The 20,619-nt window shown below is 50.2% G+C and overlaps 1 protein-coding gene and 1 pseudogene across 1 annotated transcript; one reads left to right on the top strand and one right to left on the bottom strand.

Moving 5' to 3' along the window:
* The first annotated feature begins 5 nt into the window (after positions 1 to 5).
* On the top strand, positions 6 to 16,738 carry LOC136491843 (chaperone protein ClpB1-like; annotated as a pseudogene).
* An 888-nt stretch (positions 16,739 to 17,626) lies between these two features.
* On the bottom strand, positions 17,627 to 18,528 carry LOC136491844 (uncharacterized). The gene is made up of 2 exons (XM_066488063.1): positions 18,160 to 18,528; positions 17,627 to 18,067 (listed from the first exon to the last, which is right to left on the bottom strand). The coding sequence occupies exons 1-2, from the start codon at positions 18,526 to 18,528 to the stop codon at positions 17,627 to 17,629; spliced, it is 810 nt and encodes a 269-aa protein (XP_066344160.1).
* Between the last annotated feature and the right edge of the window lie 2,091 nt (positions 18,529 to 20,619).

Here is a 20,619-nt window from a genome sequence, read left to right on the forward strand (position 1 = left end):
CGCTGGGGCGGCGGTTCCAGAGAATCGACGTCGAGGAGCCGAGCGTAGACGTGGCCGTTGGCATTCTACGGGTGCTGAAGCGGCGGTACGAGGCGCACCATGGCCTCAAAGTTATGGACTCTGCTATTGTTGCTGCTGTTCAGCTTGCTGCTCGATATATCCCTGGTACGTGTGCTCTTTGGCCTGGCCGCTTGGTCGATTTTAGGCTATCGATATTTGTTTATATATTTTAACACAATACTCGATTTTAGTTACTACGTACTTATGATCTATATGATTTTTCCATCCATATTCATAGTTTTTACATTTTAATTATATTGCATGTTTGCCAATTAATAGTTTAGTTGAAATGTCCTGTCATATTATACGTGGTCTTCATGCGTCACACGTACTTCAAATATATTGAGTTTCTTTTTTATATGAACACTAGCAAAAGTAGGTAATTTACAGTTTTACACAACACATCTTCAGTGTATTTTTATTATTATGGTAGAGATGTGCATAATTTCGATGCAGATTCAGGTTTACTTTAGATTGTTTTAACAATAAATAATATAAGTGGGTAATTTAGATACAAATTTAGGCCTTATTTTGGTGTTATCAGATTCACCTTAATTCACATGTGTTGGTGTGTACTGAGGTTAAATTTAGTTCAAGTTTCACTTCAATTCACCCTCAATACATGTGTATTGATGCCAATCCGACTACATTCAAACAGGACCTTAAATAGTTATATTATATGATAGAATAAGTGGGTAGTAATTAAATCCAGATTGAGGGGTTATTAAGTTGTTAGTGGGTAATTTAGTTAGATATTTAGGGTTTACTTTAGTCTACTTTTTATAATAACAAAGGTGTGCGTTCAGCTATTATTATAGGATTAGAGTCTACCAGACTAATGGCTAGATGTTTCTGGTTTTGGTGAGAATTTATCTATTTTTCCAATGCATCTTTTGAGGATTCACGTGGATGTTCCAAAAATAATTAATCTCCGATATCAAGGTATAATGGTAAGATTATAGGAATACTGTGTTCAACAGTAATCATTTTGATCGTGTTGTTTTCTTGATTATTTCATATATCCAATTATTAGAGCACTTTTGAGTGCGGTGCATTAGAAAATTAAGTTTAAATTGGGTAGTTCACCATGTTTCTACTAATTTGCGTTCACTGGTTTATTAACTTGTGCGTCTGCATGGGTAGCAAGTAGCAACACATTTGAAATAATTGACGGTTGTCTTTTCAGCTGTACTTTTTCAGCGAAGAAACAATGTTTTTCTCTCGTAACAAATCAGCGAACAATACTTTTTCGCTTGTCTGAACTAATTAACAAAAAGGCGTACCATCGAACACACCTGTTTCGCTTGTCTTATGAACCGTACTTTTTCAATGAATAAACAGTGTTTTCTTGCACAACAAATCGGTAAATAGTACTTTTCAGCGAAGCGTGCCTGTTCGTTTCGTTGAAAAGCCAGGCTGAAAAGTACTGTTCGCTGATTTGTTGTGAGAGAAAAACACTGTACCATGGCAGATAAGCCAGACTGATGAGTTCAATCGAACAGGCCTTCGCTGAAAAGACAAGTTGAAAAGTACTGTTCGCTGATTTGTTGTGAGAGAAAAACACTGTTCTTTCGCTGAAAAAGTACGGGTCATAAGACGAGCGCACATGTGTGTACGATGGTATGCCTTTTTGTTAATTAGTTCACATCTCTACGGTTTGCAAATACAAACTCATAGTTTTAGAGACTAAATAATTGAGTATTTCAGATTGTGCATTGATTTTTACTCGATGCATGCATGTGCACTGTGAAATTGATATACTTTTGTTTACTTTTTCGTATATATTTATAATGTCAGAAGCGGGGGATTTAAAAGCATGCATAGGGGATTCGTTAAATGGTTTTATAATAGGAGTGTTTAATTTACACGCAAATCTAGAGCTCTTTGGGCTAATCTTTTCGTGATGGCATGCTTGGATTTATTGCTGCATGTAGGTCGCCATTCTCCTGACAAGGCAATTGATCTTATTGACGAGGCATGTGCCACCACAAGAATGCAGGTTGCTGCCAAGCAAAAAAACTCAATATATTTGTTTGCCCCGAGCATGTTGCACTAGTAGGCATCATATATATACCTAAGTATCCCTTACTTTATGTTTGTTTGTGTAAATAATTGCTTGCTTACAATTAATATCTTAATAAGACTGAGCCGATGGACTGGCATTCCTGTCCACGCACTTGATCATGAAGAAAAGCACAAGTTAATGCATCTAGCAGACAGATTGCACGAGCGCGTTGTTGGCCAGGATGAAGCCGTGAATTCAGTGGCGCAGGCAGTGTTACGGGCAAGGATCGGCCTTGATAACTGTGGCCGCGAGCCTATGGGTTGTTTCCTTTTTCTAGGCTCGACCGGCGTCGGAAAAACAGAGCTTGCAAAGGCTCTCGCTGAGCAACTATTTGACAATGAGAAGATGTTGATTCGCTTCGACATGTCTGAATTTGTCAGCGCCGGGTCTGTTTTGCGTCTCAAAGGAGCACCTCCAAGGTTAATTCTATTCTGCGTACTACATACTCTCCTTCTGCTGCTGAAATGACCATTATTTTTGCACTTTATCTTAGCTCACTCACTGATGGATGTTGGTATTTCTTTGATGACATGCTCAATTCAGCTATACTGGTCATGAAGATGGTGGTCAGCTGACTGAAAAGGTTCGAAGGCGGGCTTACAGTGTCATCCTCTTTGACGAGGTGGAGAACGCCGGATCCCGCGGTGTTCAACGCCATCCTTCAGCTGCTCGACGACGGTGTTTTGACCGATGGCAAAGGACGGACCGTGGATTTCAAGAACACCTTGATCATCATGACCTCAAACCTGGGAGCGGAACACATGGCAGAGGGAATGATGCACGGTGAAGAAACAATGCAAGCTGCACGAGGACTTGTCATGAAACAGGTTCAGAAATTCTTCAAGCCAGAGTTCCTCAACAGATTGAGTGACGTTGTGATATTTGAGCCGCTATCGCGTGACAAGCTCAAGGAGGTGGTCAGAATCCAAATGAAGAGCATCCACTACCGGACTCAGGCTCTTTGCCGATTGCATGTGACACTCGACAAATCCCCATATACACTCGGCAAAGCCTTTGCTGAGTGTAACCCTCGGCAAAGATCACTTGGCAAAGCCAGTGACGGCAAAGGCCTCTTTGCCGAGTGCCCGTAAACCACTCGGCAAAGGCTTTGCCGAGTGCCCGTAAACCACTCGGCAAAGAAAAGTTGTCTGACGGCGCCAATTGACGGTGACGGTCGCTTTGCCGAGCGCCTGATGGAGGGCACTCGGCAAAGCCCGTCCTCTTTGCCGAGTGTCAGTCCTACTACACTCGGCAAAGGTGGCCGCTTTGCTGAGTGGCTAATGGGCAGCACTCGGCAAAGGCAGGGAGGCTTTGCCAAGTGCCTTACTGGTGGCACTCGGCAAAGCCTCCCTGCCTTTGCCGAGTGTAACGGCGATAGCACTCGGCAAAGCCTCCCTGTCTTTGCCGAGTGCAATGACCATAGCCCTCGGCAAACTTCCCAGCTTTGCCGAGTGTCTTGGTGATTGCACTCGGCATAGCTGGAAAATTTGCTTTTTTGCATTTTTTTATTTATTGCATCCACACATACATATATTACACAACCATCACATATATATCACATATCACACAACAGCCATCACATATAATCCATAACCATGATAAATATCATCACAAGTTGTCCACAAGTATCACATAGTCCTCAAATATCATCCATGTGCCGTCACAAGTGCCACCATTCACAAATAAGCATCACAAGCACAAGTCCATCTACCTCTATTGTTGACGGCCACTCCACCGGTCCCACTGCGACGGAGGTGTGCCCTGAGCTGGAGGTGTGCCATGAACATCATTCGACGCCGCCGATTGCCCCTGCACAATAGAGAAGTGATTGCATGTGTGAGACAAGATTTAAGGTAGGTTCTAAAAACTTGAAAAAAGCAACATATTAGTGTCAGTTCGAAATTTCGGCAGCACTTGCCCTGCATGGTGAGGTGTCCAAAACCTACAACAAAACAACGGTACGATGACCGACAACCACATATGCATATTCACATATCATGGTGCATTTGTCTTAACATATCATTTGGATTCACATTCATATATCCATATCCACATTCACATTTAGATTTAAGGTAGAGAAACTCACAGGAGTGACAGCAGGATCATTTGGTGGAGTGAATATCATCGGTGGCGGAACATAGCCCGAGTAAGCTCCAAGACCTTGAATATACTAAAACATCTGCTCCATCCTCCGTCGATCCTCCTCAGCCCTCGCCTCAGCCTCCTCCCGTCGCCTCCTCTCTTCCGCCATCTCGGCCTACAATATTTCACCCCAATGATACAACGCAAAGCAAAGGTATATAAAAATCAATGAACGATGAATAAAACAGAAATCACCTTGAGTGCCTGTACCGTGTGCACTGTTCGCCTAAACGGCCGTTTAGCCCGTTTACACACCGTTTAAACGCTACACGGTGGTACACCGTTTCTGTTTAATCGGTTGTTTTGACCGTTTAAACGGACGTTTTTCCCGTTTAAACACCCGTTTTGCCCGAATAATAGGCTAAACGGTAGGTGACCGACTGTTTACCGTTTAGCGTTTAGGATAACACTGACCGTGTGCTGTGTACAGTCTGGCCGTGTGCGTATGGCCAGGCTCGAGCTCGTGCTCCTTGCTCGAATCTCGGAGAGAGACCTAGTACGGGCCGGGTCGATTGCGCCGTCGCCAATCCAGTACCGCTCGTGCTTCTTCCCTCCTCCCAACCTCATGACAACTTCTCCATCAAGGTCCTTGGAGGTGGGATCGTACTCTGGCCCATAGACCTCCCTTGCCATCGCTGTGTACTCAGTGAGGCGGGTGTGGACGGACGAGTTGTTGTACGCCTCGGGCGGGTCCTCCGGGTTGTAGTGGACGTCGGACGTCGCCTTGCCCTTGTGGGCCATTGCCCACGCCTGGAACTGGGAGACGGGCGCGCCACCATGTGACGCCGACTACGAAAGAAACAATAGGATGATTAGAAATTTGCATAGTTGAGCTTTAGAATAAAGAAATGGATTCAGCGTACCCATTTAGCTGCGTAGGCCGGGAGGCAAAGGTTGCCTTGATGGTGTGGTGCACCAGGCATTATCAAACGCCGCTCCCGACAAGCATTGTGCGTCTCCCACCACTCGGGGCTGCACCACTTGTCCACCATTGCCTCCTAGCAGTCTTTGTGCCCAGTGCACCACCACGGAACCACCTACACGACATCAAGTATATGTAGATCAAATTAAGCTTATTTAATCTTAGAAAAAATCAGTATTAATCTTATATATTTACCTTCATGTATTGTTCCTTGGTCAGCGTCTCCTTTCTTGCCTCTTTTTTCGTGACCTTCCTAAACTCGAAGGTCGCGTTGTATGTCATGACGGCCTGGAGACGCGCCTCGTAGTGCATGTCACCCACGAGTTTGTGACAAGCTTTGTTAGCCGCCGCCCTCGCTGCCACCTCCCATCCCGGCTCGCATCTGAAGAAATCCTGTATGTAGACGCAATGTATCCTATCATTATTTGAAGAATGTCCAATGAATGTGATGAATTGAGCAGTGTAGTGAGACGAAGACTTACCCACAGCTCCGTAATCACCCGCTCTGCCTTGTGGCCATAGATCCTGCCATCCTGATCATATGCATCTGCGCAGATGGCGTAGTGGGCAAACGTCCAGGCCGGCTGCGGCACTCTGGCAAAGTCAACAAGGCCAGGGAAGTGTGTCTTGCACAAAAGACCAAGAACGCCATTGGGATGGCGTCCGTGACCACCTGCACCCACAATCACGAAACCCCTGCCCAAGTGATCAAGAAAAATTATTAGTTTCAACATAACAAATGAGAAAATAGTGACAGCATGTAAAGTTACTTACTTTGAACCATCGGGTCGAACCATCGGGCGTCTCTCAAGAGGTATCGGTCGCTTCGGGAGTTGTGAGGGACCTCGCTGATAGAGTTTAGCCGTGCCAGAGGAAGAGGAGCCCCCTGCTGCCGCACCACAGGAAGAGGAACCCCTCGTCGCCTCCTCAGCCTCGTCCTCCTCCTCCTCCTCGTCCTCCACCGCCTCCTCGTGCTCCTCGGGCACCTCCTCCTCCTCCTCCTCCTCCACCGTCTCCTCGTGCTTCTCGGGCACCTCCTCCTCCTCGGACTCCTCCTCCACCTCCTCCTCCTGCCTCTGTGGCGGAGGAGCCTGACGACCCCAGCCTCTGCTGCCTGGACCCCTGCCTTTCTTTGGAGGTGGCGGAGGCATCAAGTGCAGTTTAATAAGTCCATCCAACCATGAATCATGTAATAATATATATACTCCATCATCAGTGTGCACCAAGTGAATGGCTGGGTCAAGCCAACCGACACAGTGCTGCTGGTTTTGACCAAATGGTCGCAAGCAAGGGTTCAAGCCACCCACCAGCACTTGGGTAGTTCCTTGCTACTGTATCCCACATCGCAGAGTATACGTGAAGCTTCATCTGTTTCAGAAAGTTGAACCTGCCTAGCTAGGATTATTCAGTTGCACCGTGTGTGTTTTATTTGTGGCTGTTTCTTGTTTGAAATCAATCCCAATTCCTTGACAAAAAGATTGTGACTACTGCAGCAAAAGGGAAAGGAAAAAGAAAAGAAAAGAAAATACTGTAGTTTGCAAACAAAGCAGGGATCTGCTTCCTGCGGCATTGCAGCCTTGCAGGTCGTCCATACTACGTTTGTGCTTGTGACATAAACCAACTGCAAGGTGTGTTTGCGCACCGCAGAGCTCAATCAGCTAGTACGTACTAGCAGGGATCGGCGGCCATGGTGTTCTTCGCCGGCGTCACCGCGGTGCAGTCCACCCTGATCGCCGACTGCTACAGTTCCCACGACCCGGAGCGAGGCGTCGTCAGGAACCGCTCCTACGTCGACGCCGTGCGCCTCTACCTAGGTACGTACGGTCAGCCATCGATCGTCGATGATTTGCCCTTTTTTCTCGACGGAATCTTTGACGAGATGATCATCGATCGATCGAGTGTATGAATCGATCAACCATTCCAATTAATAGCCTGCACCTTGAGTGCGTGACAGAACCAGTCAGCCAGCCTGTTGCTATTATGCATCCATCCATCCATAAATACGAAAGCGTTTTGCAGGACCATAGGTCGCTATATATGCTAGTCCTTGACTCCCTGTAGGAGTCTATAATAAAAACAAATAGTGACTGAAAACTGCGTACTGATTTGCATTAGCATGCATGTTACCGTGAAGCAAGCAAGCGTGGGTCACAAGTTTGAAAATAAAACGGTTAGATATTACTATGCCAGGATCGGTTGCTTTCACAAGTTTGAAAATAAAACGGTTAGATATTTTTGACTGCTTTGTTCAAGTCCTTCCTATCTGTATTTGTAGACCTGCAACACATCTGTAGCTTTTCTGACAGCTAGGTCAATGCCTATCGAATAAAAATAAAACAAATACAATAGTCAACACGTCTACCTTTAAATGTTGTTTAAGTGGTTTTGCTTTTGATTTGTCGTTGTAGCAATTTCTCATGCTTTCCCCCTTCTAAAATTTCTTCCACTAAGCCACTTGCCTATTGCCGGCAAAAAGGTTAACGGGGCTGCTGTATCACGCCAAGCTTTAGGATTTTACCTAACTAGTGAAAGCTAAACTTAAAAAATTATGCATCGATCACTCTACTAGTGAAAGTTTTTTTTTTTGCACTTGATCTCAGTATGAATATGAATTCAATGAAACTACATTCTACAGACAGATAAAATGATATTACAACATTTCACTCCAGGGGAACTAGGAATGAGGCAATTCGAAACACCAATGTTCTACAGCATGGAACCTTTTACCTTATTTCTATCAGACAAAGGGAACATGAAAGAGATGAACAAGGGATTACCTAGGTACTGTGCAGGAGGCCGGGCGCCGGAGCCTGCGTCGTCGGCGCGCGGGGGAGGGCGCCGGGGGCCAGCCGCGGGAGCCTGCGTCGTCGGCGCGCGGGGACGGGCGCCGGGTGCGGGCGAGACGAGTCCAGGCAGCGGGCCACCGGCGGGAGCGGCCGGCGTGGGCGGGCGGGCGCGCGCGGGGCGGCGCACAGGGGCGGCGTTGTGGGCGGGGTGGCGTGTGGGGCGGTGACGGGGGCAGCCGACGGGCCAAACTTTGCCGGTGGAGGCGGCTTCGGGGCCGCGGCCGGCGGGAGAGCGCGCCGGGCGCGGGCACGGCGGGCGGGCACGAGCGGGGCAGCGCGGGAGAAGGCGCCGCGGCGCGAGGATGACGAGCAGGGCGGGGGGTGGCGCTGGCAGGGGCGGTGAGGGAGCGAGGGGACGGGAGTGTGCGTGCGTGCGTGAGTGAGTCTCGGTCGTGCCAGTTAAGTCTTCGGTCGTGCCTTTGCCGAGTGTCCGCGATCCGACACTCGGCAAAGCCGGGATTTAAAAAAAACATTAAAAATCTTTGCCGAGAGTCAAGCCGATAAGGCACTCGGCAAAGACTATACTTTGCCAAGTGCTAACCCTAGGACACTCGGTAAAGATATTTTTTTAAAAAACTTTTCTATTTCCTTTCCCTTTTCCTTAACCGTTTTTCCAAATTTGCTCCGATACACTTTGAAAATACTTTGTCAAATTCACTCAACAATGCAAATTTGATGCTTCAGCGAAAAATAGACCATGACATCATGTAGTTATAGCTCAAATTCCATTTATATAATTGCAATTAAAAATTAATAATTATCAAATGGATCAAAAAATTACTAAAATTTAACATGACACGATCTTTGATGTCTATTGGCTATACAAAAAGTTTCGGAGTCAAACCACAACTCGACCGTTACTTTCACTCCAAATCTTACCAGATCATTCTCAACAATCATGAAACTTCTTCGGAGATGTTTCGGTTTGTAAGCAATGTACGTGACAACTTATGCGACACCTTCTCAATTTTTTACCACAGCCTCCACATATGATATCATGACATCTCTCATATTTCATGATTTTCGGACTTTCTTTGTTTTTTATAGAATTTAAAAACCATTCAACCACACGCTCGGGGTCGTGTTTCTGAAATAAGATGTTCGAAACCCCTTATAATCTTATAGGTAAGGCCTCAAACTGGGTTGAATAACATGAATATCAATTTTACACTCATTTTCCAAATATTTGAAGTTCAAATTTAACTTAATTCAAAAAATTGCTTGAAATGCAATTAATTAGTTAAATATAGCAAATAAATTCAAAAATACACCAAACTTAAGCATGGAGTACCACATCTATGTGGAGAGGTGAAAAATTTTGAAGTGCAGGAGTAAAAAAAAAATTATACTGTGCCGAGTGTCTGCTTTGACACTCGGCAAAGAGCCTCTTTGCCGAGTGTTGCATTTGTACACTCGGCAAAGAGATGACGGCGGCAGGCTGGTTTAACGGCGGGCCAAAATTTGCCGAGTGTGAGACGTTGACACTTGGCAAAGAAAGTCTTTGCCGAGTGGTATGTCTGAGCACTCGGCAAAGAGGACGTCTTTGCCGAGTGCCGACCCTGAGCACTCGGCAAAGACCAGCTTTGCCGAGGGTCATGTCGTTGTCGAGTGTTCGAGTTTGGGCACTTGGCAAAGACAGCCTTTGCCGAGTGCCCGAGATAAAAAAACTCGGCAAAGTTTTGGCACTCGGCAAAGCTTGCGATTCCGGTAGTGATCATTGCCAGTGTAGCCGACAAGGGCATCTCTCTGTTCCTAAGCAATGCCGCCATGGATGTTATATTCTTTGAAACCCACTGCCCAGTAAGCACTGAACAGCTCCACTTTCAGCATGGTTAATATGTCTTGTGTCAGCTGGTTAATTTGCTGGTAACTAACCATGGACTCTGTCTCCTGCAGATGTATGGTGCAAGACCCATAAGAACGTGGGTGCAAAAGAACGTGATGACGAGGCTTTCCGAGATGCTAATCAATAGAGAAGTCGGCGAGGGCTCGACTGTCTACATCGATGCTACTGAAGACAAGAAGGCGATGAGATATGAAGCAACAAAAATGGCTAGAAAGAATAAGCCGCTGCTGCCTCCGCAAGAAGACGAGATGCACATTTTCGAAATTGCTACCACCTACGATGATGGCGTGCTGGAGGTGGCTCCCATAGCAGGCAGACGATCTTGCCGTGGGCGTTGGTATCTTTTCCTATCAGGTCTACAAATTTTTCTCCTAGGTTTTGTATTTGGTATCACCAGATTTAAGAAACTTAATTGACGACACTGTCAAACTTTTAGCTACTCAACCGATAATATTCTTGAGTTTTGCCCAGCTGGCTTGTAGCTACGAACTATGACAAAGAAGATGACAACATGTTGTTACCAATTCAATAACAAAACTATAGAAAAATATATATCCGAGTTGATCTATTCATGACCATGAATGAGCAATTTGTTGATGTAAAGACGACAAAATTTTATGTTATTCGATCGCACAGCATTAGGTGAAGGGCTTAAGACCAGCAGAGTCTGCTGTAGGATCAGATAACAAGGAGATGAAGGCTTATTTATTTTTTCGAATATATTAATCGATGAAAGAGCACGTCTTTTTTTTTAGGAGAACAGGAGGGGTTTTGGCCCCTACTGAATGAATTTAAATAATAAAAAGAGTGGTTACAATTAAGCAGAAGCGCTAAAAAAGGAAAGAAAGGTATTAGCAGATAGCTTTCAGAAGCCAGCAACTCCTGAAGATCGTCGGCAACAGTGCAGAGACTGTCTTCTGGACAGACAACTGGATCGGAGGGACCTCCATCCAAGCAATGGCACCGACATTGTTCAAGCTCATCCCCAAAAGGGTCGTTCAGAACCAAACGGTGGCAGAGGCGCTGACGAACCGGGCATGGATCCAGCAAATTCGAGGAGGGATTTCGATGCCAGTCATCCTGGATTACCTGCAAGTCTGGAACGCCACTCAAAGGGTTGTGCTCAATGACAACCCGAATCAAGTGATCTGGAGGTGGGCGTCGGATGGAAAATTCTCGGTCAGATCAGCCTACGGAGCCCTACACCAAGCTTCACACCCACCGCCGGACTGCAACCTGATCTGGCTTGCTCACAGGCGGTGTTATTGGACAGCCGACAGGCGGCGACGACACGGTCTAGAGACACACGGCAACTGTTTCCTATGCGACCAACAGCCGGAATCCATTGATCACATAATTGTGGAGTGCTACTCCAAGCAAGTTTTGTGGTACATCCATCGGCGCTGAGGGAAACACAAAACCTCGAGCCGGCCATCTCAATTATGGATTGGTGGACCACCTGGAGAGAGCAATGGACAGGGCAGCTTCGCAACGGCGCGGGTTCAATCTTCGCATTAGTTGCTTGGGAGCTATGGAAAGAAAGGAATGAGCGATGCTTCCGCAGAGCGAGCACTCAAATTCCCGAATTACTCAAGCACATCAAGCACGAGGCTGAGTCGTGGGTGCAAGCCGGCGCGAGGAGCCTAGGTTGTCTTCTTCAGCGAGTAATAGAGTAGTCAAGTGTGAGTTTGGGTGGACATATGCTTATTGAAAATCGATAAGGCCCAACCCATTGTAATCAAAATTCTCCTCGCTTAATACAAAAACGCACAAATCTTTTGTGTGATCGAGAAAAAAAAAGACTAGCAGACACACCACCACCGACCTACACCACTTATCCATTCTTGCAACCTTGGCGAGTAAGTCTTCTTGGCGTGCAGTAACAGTGCATCCATTTCCAGGACAAACAAATTCTTGCATCCCTGAGTCAAGGCATTGATCTGCTTGAAAATCTTATTGTTTCTGGTTATCGAGATAGCCCAACTCAAAAGAATGATGACCTCCATAAAAAAAGAGGGCGATTGAGCTCATCTTTGAGGCGTTCTAAGTTGAAAAAGGGATCAGAGGTGGGGTTGACATCATGTTTTGTTGACTTCTCACCACCCAATTATGTGTGCCGGTTGAACAAATCATTGTATGAACTAAAGCAGGCCCCTCGCGCTTGGCATAGTCGCTTCGCTTCTCACATCACATCTCATGGCTTTGTTGAGGCGAAGGTAGACACTTCCCTGTTCATATACCGTAGAGGTGTTGACACAGCCTTCTTGTTTCTCTATGTGGATGATATTGTTCTCACGGCCTTGTCCCAGAGTTTTCTCCGGTAGGTTATCGTAGCTCTTCAGTGGGAATTCTCTATGACAGATATGAGTTCTTTTCACTACTTCCTTGGTAGCTCTGTTGAACGCCGAGCTAATGGTTTATTCCTCTATCAGAAGCATTACATAATGGATATTCTAGACCGTGCGGGTATGCATGACTGCAAGCCTTGTAGCACCCTTGATACTTACACCAAGATGTCTGTTGATGGTGTTCCGATCCAGTGCCTGATGCCACACAATTTCGCAGCATTGCCGGTGCCTAGCAGAATCTCACCCTCACGCATCCTGACATTGCTTATGCTGTTCAGCAGATCTGTCTTTGCATGCATGATCCGAGAGAGTCACACCTCGCTGTCATGAAGCGCATCTTGCGCTATGTGTAGGGTATCATGGATCTTGGTCTTCATCTGCTTCCCACCTCGCCTATTGGTTTCACTGTATATTCTGATGTTGATTGGGCTGGTTGCTCGAACACCTGCCATTCCACCTCTAGGTACGACGTCTTCTTGGGGGACAACCCCATTTCTGGGTCTTCCAAGCGTCAGGCAACAGTTTCTAGATTCAGTGCGGAGGTTGAGTATTGCGTAGTTGCCAATGGAGTCGCCAAGGCGTGTTGGCTGCGTCAACTATTGCACGAGCTCCATAGCCCTCTTCAGCAAGCCACTATTATGTACTGCAATAATGTCACTGCTATTTACTTGTCCACCAACCCCGTTCAACACCAGAGGACCAAGCACATTGAGATTGATTTGCATTTCATCCATGACCGCGTTGCCCTTGGAGAAGTCCGTGTTCTACATGTTCCAACAACATCCCAGTATGCCGATATCTTCACCAAAGGCTTGCCGACGTCTATTTTTTACAGAGTTTAGATCCAGTCTCAATGTTCGCGGTACTCCCAGTTTGGATTACGGGGGAGTGTTAGAATATAACCGTGCTATGGGACTCCTGGCTCGTGGGCCTGCCGTTCCGGCTCCCCACCACGCCTATATGTACACATCACCGGTCTCTAATTAATGCATCGCTCATTTTCCCAACGCTTTCATCTCCTTTGCAAAGAATAAGTATATCTCTGTTGAAAAAGTCTGCAACCAAGATGATATCAGCCAACTTCTCCACCTGCAAGTTCCTGAAATAACCTTCACACAGCTACAAATCATCTCACAGAAAGTGGAAGAATTGCAGCTGAATAATGACAGTGACACATCGAAGTACATCTGGGGCTCCGATTTTGTGCCATTTACAAAGGCCCTGATACATGAGTCTTACCGGTGGCTATGGGATTGTTTTTGTTAGTCAAAGCACAAAGTCTTTTTCTTTGCTCATCAAGGAAACATGCATCCGAAATAATCTGGGCAATGTGGACAGCACGGAATAAACACATTTTTAATGGAATCCATCGATTCTAGCCGCCTGCACCAGTAGAGAAACGACTTTTGATCCACTTTGAAATTTGGCTTTAGTCCTGGTATTTTTCGCGCTCGGGACTAGAGAGATCTTTAGTCCCGGTTTGTAGCTCCAACCGGGACTAAAGGTCCCTGCCCAACGGCTACTGCGGCAGGCTTTTGCTCCAGAAGACCTTTAGTCCCGGTTGGAGCTACCAACCGGGACTAAAGGTTAACTTTTACTTTTGGTTGGTCCCTCCAACTAGGAGTAAAAGTCTATGCCCGGTTGGTGGCTCCGTCCGGGACTAGAAAGGGACTTTTAGTCCCGGTTGGTGTCTCCAACCGGGACTAAAGGTCCTGTCGGGTTCATAAACCCGGGGTCCCTCAGGGACCGACTTCCACGTCCGGGCTCGGCCTAGGAAAACAACATGTAGTTCGTGGACCAACCCAAGAGTCTAAGACGCAACGGGCCGGAAGGGCAGTCCGGTCGCCGACTAGAAGGTCTGCCCTTCAGAACAAGCGCCCGCTCGTCAACTTCTTCGGCTCACCTCTCCGACCGGAGCACTCGCCTCGGGTACCAGCCGCCTCCAAGAGGTCTCTCCGATCGGAAGGCCTGGCCAAAAACGTTGCTTGCTACTCTGACCCCACGATCGGGGCTCGTGGGAACCCTGCTCACCGCTCTTCTCCAACTGGCGCACTCGGAACGGACTGGAGCCATCCGACCGGAGGCACCCCACTCAGAAGGAACCAGAAGACGTGCGGAGAAAGGCAAGGCATGGCACACAAGTCAAAACCACTGTACTAGGGACCATACCCTGCACGAAACAGCGCTCTGCAGCCACCCTGACACAAAGTATTGTAGGGGCCGCTAAAACTCCCATACGGTAAGCCCCTCGCGTGTCTCTGGACATCGATCGCAGCATGGGCTCCAGGATTTGCCGTACCGGGTGAACATAGCGCGGCTCCTCACATGTCACTAGGCATCAAAAAGTATTTGCAGGTACTGACGTCCATCCTTCTTGAAGAAGATAGCTTGACCTCCCATGCGCATCTGACATTCTACAGCGACATCGACAGTGTTGGGGGGCGCCTACCATTATCCAGTCTTCATCAGCATTGGCCACAAGGCTTAGAAACATCCGTACTCTCTCCCTCTCACCTGTAAATCCATCCCCTTCATCTATAAAAGGGGATGCGCCCCCTCCTATAGGGGGAGGTCGACTTCTTCAAGTTCAGACTCACTAGATCGACGTCAACACCTCACAACCGCAGGACTACCAAGTTCTGACCGCAACCCTTCCGGTCAGAGCCAACCAAACCTCTTGTACACCCCCTCCTTTCTCCTCGTTTGTAACCCCACTACAGACTTTGAGCACCTAGGCTCAGGAATGAAGTCACCGACCGACCCCGGCTGGACGTAGGGCACGTTGCCCGAACCAGTATAAATCCTGTGTCATTGAGTGCTAGGCCACCTCCGATCATAACGTACAGCAAAACTACAAATATTCACTAGTTGGTCACTTTCTACACCGACAGTTGGCAACGCCCATGGAGAAGACGCTGTACGTTCAACACTTTTTGGTCATCGGATGACCCACCTTTCCGCTAACCTCGCCGTGATGGGCTCGGGCAATACGATTCGCTTCGGCTCGTTGGAGTTTCCCGTGCTCTCGCCCGCCGAGATACGGGTTTCACCCGTCTTCGAGCCATCCTAGGCCTTCCGCTTCGGGAGCCTAGACTTCGTCGTCGACCGGCTCAGCGTACTCCACCTCCGCGAGGAGACTCACGACCCGGCACCCGTCGGAGGGACGTCCTCCACCGACTCCGAGACGCGCGACTTCAACGGCGCGGCATCTGCGCTTCATTCCGAGCAAACTCTCTGCTCAAACCCCGCTGTGAGTAATATACATGCTGTTATTTACTTACTATGCTCTATCTTCTGCCAAATACCCGATGGGTTACCGTTGTCCCTGTCGCAGCCGCCATACGGCTGGTTCCCCTATGGCCTCGCATCTTCCACGGACGCATATGCTCGGGGACTCCAAAAGGTGCTGGCACCGCACCCTCTCACGTTTGAGTTCATGGGGATGGCGAGCTATGCTCCCACCTGTTTCCTCGACATCATGGATGACTACGTCGGGAGTGATGGCTCCAGCATCGGCGACGTGGCGCTTAGCCACCGTCGGTCCTGAGAGTACGCTGTGGCGGACGCCTTGGAATAGCCGCTAGGGGTAACAGAGTCCTTCTGGACCCATGCCCCACCGGGCCCTCACGCGGAGACCCCTGAGCTCACACATGAGCACGGGGAGGATCTACGACGACAGTGGCCGCATCAGCCACCAACTGCACCAACGCACTCGACGCACCACACTGCACCCCGTGCGCATAGACCGGCGAACGGCGCTCAGGGTCGCGCCCGTCAGCCCCAGCGAAACGCCCCGGTTCGAGGGATCGACCCCCCACAGCTCGCTCAGGCCAGTCAGAACATTGCCACCGTGGCAATGCTCCTGCGCAGCCTGTCCGAGCCGAACGACCCTTGTGAACAGGCGATCCACCGGAACCTCCAGGCACTGGTGGAGACCGCCGCCGTTCAACAAGCGGAGTGCTCTGTATCGCGACGCCGACTCGCGACCTCGCTCCCCATCCGGGGAACAGGGACGTAGCAGATGGGGCACTACACCCCATCACCGCCACAACCATCGAGTGCAGCACAGGAAGCCGCAACTGCACCTCATCTTGACTTGACGACCGCCCCGTGCAACCGCCTATCTACGCGCGGCTCGGGCCAAACCGAGACACGCGCAGCGTCGATCGGAGTCCTAGCCCTGACCGCCTAGGACCACGGACCTTTGTCCAACCGCTCTAGCAAGCGTCGTTCCTACCGCGCTTCAATGAAGGCCGTGACAAAGGTAAGGCCAAGCGCCAGGATCAAGACGAGGGCCCCTCCACGCAGAGGGGAAAAAAGAACAGAAAGGATCGCCGCCAACCAGCTAACTTCGCGTCGGTCACCATGGCCGATCATGTGGGCACGCAGCCCCAGCAAGATCCTCTAGGCCTCTTCCATGATCTCATGGAGAGCCCGTGCACCAACCACGACTACCCCGTCAAACACCTCTACAAGGACTGCCAGCTCCTCAAGCGTCTGCTGAGGTAACCGGCGGGCCAAAGGAAGAAAAAGGCGAGGAGGCTACAACCGAAGAAGGAGGTCGACTGAAGGACGACGACAACAACGCTCTCTCCAAGGACCTTGGAACAGCTATGTCATTTTCTTCTTTTCCTAAGTTTCAGTCTTACCTTTACTTAGCGAATGCTCCTATAAGAGTACCCCGACCCGAACACTTTTCGACTCAGGGAGCTCGGGGGCTCCACTAGGGGGCTCTACTACCCCTCTGTTTTTGTTTTTACCTTAAGTACTCTTTTTACTTTCGTATGGAGAAACTCTTTCCTACCCGAATGAAAGGGTAGTTCATTCCTTTGATTTACCTTACGTAACTTTGCTTTAGAACATTCCGACTGATCGTACCCCACCTTTTCCTATGGCTATGAACTGTTGAGCCTCGCGGGCCACGCCCTGGGCTCGCAAAATTGCAGCCTATAGAACAAACAGGCAGGTACGAGAAAGAAAGAAATTTAAAACAAAATTATGCTAAGGGAGGACTAAGGAACGAAAGGGAACAAGCTTCCCCAAACGGAGCATCTCCATCACAAAAACAAAAATCGATTGCAGTCATTAAACACACACACACGAACGTTTTACACAGGGGTTCCCCCCCCCCCCCCCGCGAACTTAAACTTCTTACATTTAGTAACTACTTATATTTAAAAAGGTATTAAACTGACCCGACGGCATCTGCTGATGGCGCGACCGACGAAGGCGCAGGCTACTCGCTCCTCGGCAGCACGATGTTTGGCTCGATCGGGGCCGAGGCGACGTCCCCCCTGAACTAGGCTCTGTACTATCTGCAGGCTCGGAGGCATCCTCTCCATGCATGCTTTGGGCCATGTCTTGACGGCGAACATCCATCACCCACTTGGCGGAGACTTACTCTGACACCGATCGCGCGTGCGGCAGCAGGCTCACCCCGATTGATTGGATGTCCTCCATGCTCAGGCCTTTAGCATACCCACCACAGATAGCGGCGAAGTCTAGATTTGGGTGGTATGTCGCCACCGAGGTCAGCACCCCCGACGCTCCATAAAACAACCCACTCCTGACAAGGTCCTTGACCACGTCCGGGACCTCCGTCAGCTGAACCGCGGGCGCACTGGTACTTGGCGCTGACCCAAAGACTTCTGAGACGATGAGCTGGGCAGCGTTATGGATCTGACTGAGCTCCCCTTCGAGAGCACATCGCTCTTCATGGGACTTGGCTAGCTCCTCGACATTCCGGCTGAAGTTCGCCTTAGTTGTCTCCAGGTCTCGCTCCAGCGCCTTCACCTTTTCACCTAGCTCTGAAAGAAGGGCGACAAGCTCAGAAACAGGCTGGGGAAAAATCAACACCACGAGAAAACAAAAAGGTATGCACCGATGCGAGAGGCCTGAAGGGTGGAGAAATCCTCTGCCTGCCGAGCCACCTGCTTGCGCAACCGAGCACTCGCGTCCTCCATCCCCATCACCTGGTCCCGAAGCGCGAGCACCTCCCGATCCACTTCCGACCGGGCCCTCTGCTCTGCCTCCAGGGCCTTCCACATTGACTCCAGGGTGGCCCTCTCTGGTTCAAGGGCTACCAAGGCCTCTTGAAGCTCCACCTCGGTGTTCACCAGGGACGTCCATAGCCCCGCCTCAGTCTCCTTCTGATGGACCTTTGCTGCCTCAAGCCCTTGCTCGGCAGCAGTCGCCCGCTCTGCCGCACGCTGCCCCTCCGCCCGCGCCATGGCCGCCTCAGCCGCCCGGACTTGGGACTCACGGCAAGCAGACTCCACCCGGCGCTCAAGCTCAGCCATCCGGGCGTGTTTCGCCCGGAGGAAGTGAGACTTGCGGGACGACACCTTTCTTATTTCCTATGGAAAACAGGCATGCTAAAAACAACCGACGAAAGATTCAGAGGGCAAGGATAAGTATCAGAAACTCACCTCCGCGGCGAGCTATAGGTCGACCTCAACCAGCTGTCAGGCAAACTAAGCCTGCTTTCGGGCGTTCTCAAGCTTTGCGGACAGCTTGGTGAGCTTGGACACCGCGGCATGCCCTTGCCCCCCAAAAATGTCCCAGAGCTGACGCTCCTAGGAATCCTAGAGGATGAACCACGCCTTTGACGGGTCCTCGGGGAAGGGCCACTCTAGGTCACCCTCCGATGAACCGCTAGAGGGCCCAGCCTCCGATCGGACCACCACCAGCTCCCGCGGTGACACTGACAGTTCCGCCACAGTATCTGCCTCGTCGTCAGATAGGATCTCCACCACCATGTTCACATGAGACGCCGCTAGGCATCCCAACTCTATCTCGGCCATGCTTCCCTCCTGCGCCTTTGGCTCCGACGGCAAGGATGGGTCGTGCAACCCTCCACCCGGCGAGGTGGGGAGCTCGCCCCCCTCATCTCCTCCACCGCGACCGGTGGAGGAGTGGCCGTGAGAGTTACCTCTAACACCACCTCTGCCATCGGCACTGGGATCGCCGCCTACAACGTCACCATCGCTGTCATGTTAACAGCAGCCGCCTCGGGGGGCACCACCCCTAGGAGGGAAGGCTTCGCCGCCGCCACCCTGCTGCCCCCTTCACTCGCCACAACACACCGCAGAGTGGGCCTCCAAACCTCCCACATGGAGGTCGGGACGATGCTCAACCTCGGCATCCCCTAGCCACTGACAAAAATCATGGGTAAGCTACACTCCAAAAAGTCTCAACCACCAAAAGTCGAAGAAGCAACAAAAGGAAACCTTCCGGGTGGCGAGCGGCACTACTCTGAAGACAGGCTCCGATGATATTAGGCCCATAGGACGAGGACCGCTCTCAGGCTGCGACCCATGCCCCATCACTTCAGACAGGGTCAGAGTCGTCCCAACCCGCTCCTGCCTGGCCTGTGGGTCGCTACGACCTCTGGCTCGGGGCTCCCCGACCAGAGCAACGGACAGGGCATCCCCCGACTGCGAGTTGCATGTCGACTGGGCGCCAGTCTGCCCCTCAGACACCCGGACTGCTCAGCCGCACCCACGGCAGATGGGGCCTCCTCTGGCCGCAAGTCTGGTGTTGGCACCAGCCTCGTTGCCACACAAGCGCTGGACCGCTCCTCGGACCGCCCGGCTCATCCAGCCATGTCCGCCATAGGCGACGACGGAGCTGGCAATGCCACCGAGGGGCACGGTGACCACGTTCGCTTTGCTGCCTGTTCGTCGATGACATCTACACTCGCAGCACGCTTCCTCGACGTAGGAACCTCCGCATGTCACGTGGCTTCCTGCTCCTCAGCAGCGGATGTCGCCGCAGGATCGCGACGTACCGCTGAGGTCGCAACGACCTCCTGACTCTCCTCCTCGTCGGAGAAGACCATGTCATCTAGATCCATAGGATCATCCGACATGAGTTCTGACTCAACATCGCTCGCACGTTCCCCGACTCTCACGCGCCGGGCGACCTCCTTCTTCTTCTCTTCTTTTTGATAAACCTCCTTGGTTTTCTTCTTCTTTCAGGCATCTGCCGCCTCCTTCTGGGCGGCCTGCCGGCCCTTGGGAAGGTGTGGTCGGGACTTGTACCTCCCAAGCCCCTATGGAACGAATGAACTGAAATAAAAAAAGAAGGGGGCAGAGAAAAAAGCACGGACAAAATAAGGGAGCATACCAGCGTGGACACGATCGAGGCATTGAACGGTATGGGTTTTCCCACCACCGTCTCTTTGGGCCTCGGCTACAGCACTCGGCCGACGTGACTCCAGATCTCATCGTCCGGCAGCTCCTCCGGCGACGCGCGGTCTGGGTCCAACCGGCTGTCATACATCCACATCAGGTGCGTCCTCTCCGCCAACGGCGGCGGTAACGGGTGTGGAACACCCGCACCCTGTTGAGGTCACCTCTTACGAGCTTCTGGAGCTCCTCCTCGATGGC

The sequence above is a fragment of the Miscanthus floridulus genome, chromosome 11 (assembly GCF_019320115.1).
Source record: "Miscanthus floridulus cultivar M001 chromosome 11, ASM1932011v1, whole genome shotgun sequence".
Classification (NCBI taxonomy): Eukaryota; Viridiplantae; Streptophyta; class Magnoliopsida; order Poales; family Poaceae; genus Miscanthus; species Miscanthus floridulus.

Bases quoted from the DNA above. Each gene is read 5' to 3' on its own strand.
- LOC136491844 (XM_066488063.1), bottom strand. From the start codon at position 18,528: ATGGCTGAGCTTGAGCGCCGGGTGGAGTCTGCTTGCCGTGAGTCCCAA. The intron at 18,068-18,159 runs GTGGCTCGGCAG...ATTTTTCCCCAG, and splicing joins GTGCTCGGTTGCGCAAGCAG to CCTGTTTCTGAGCTTGTCGC.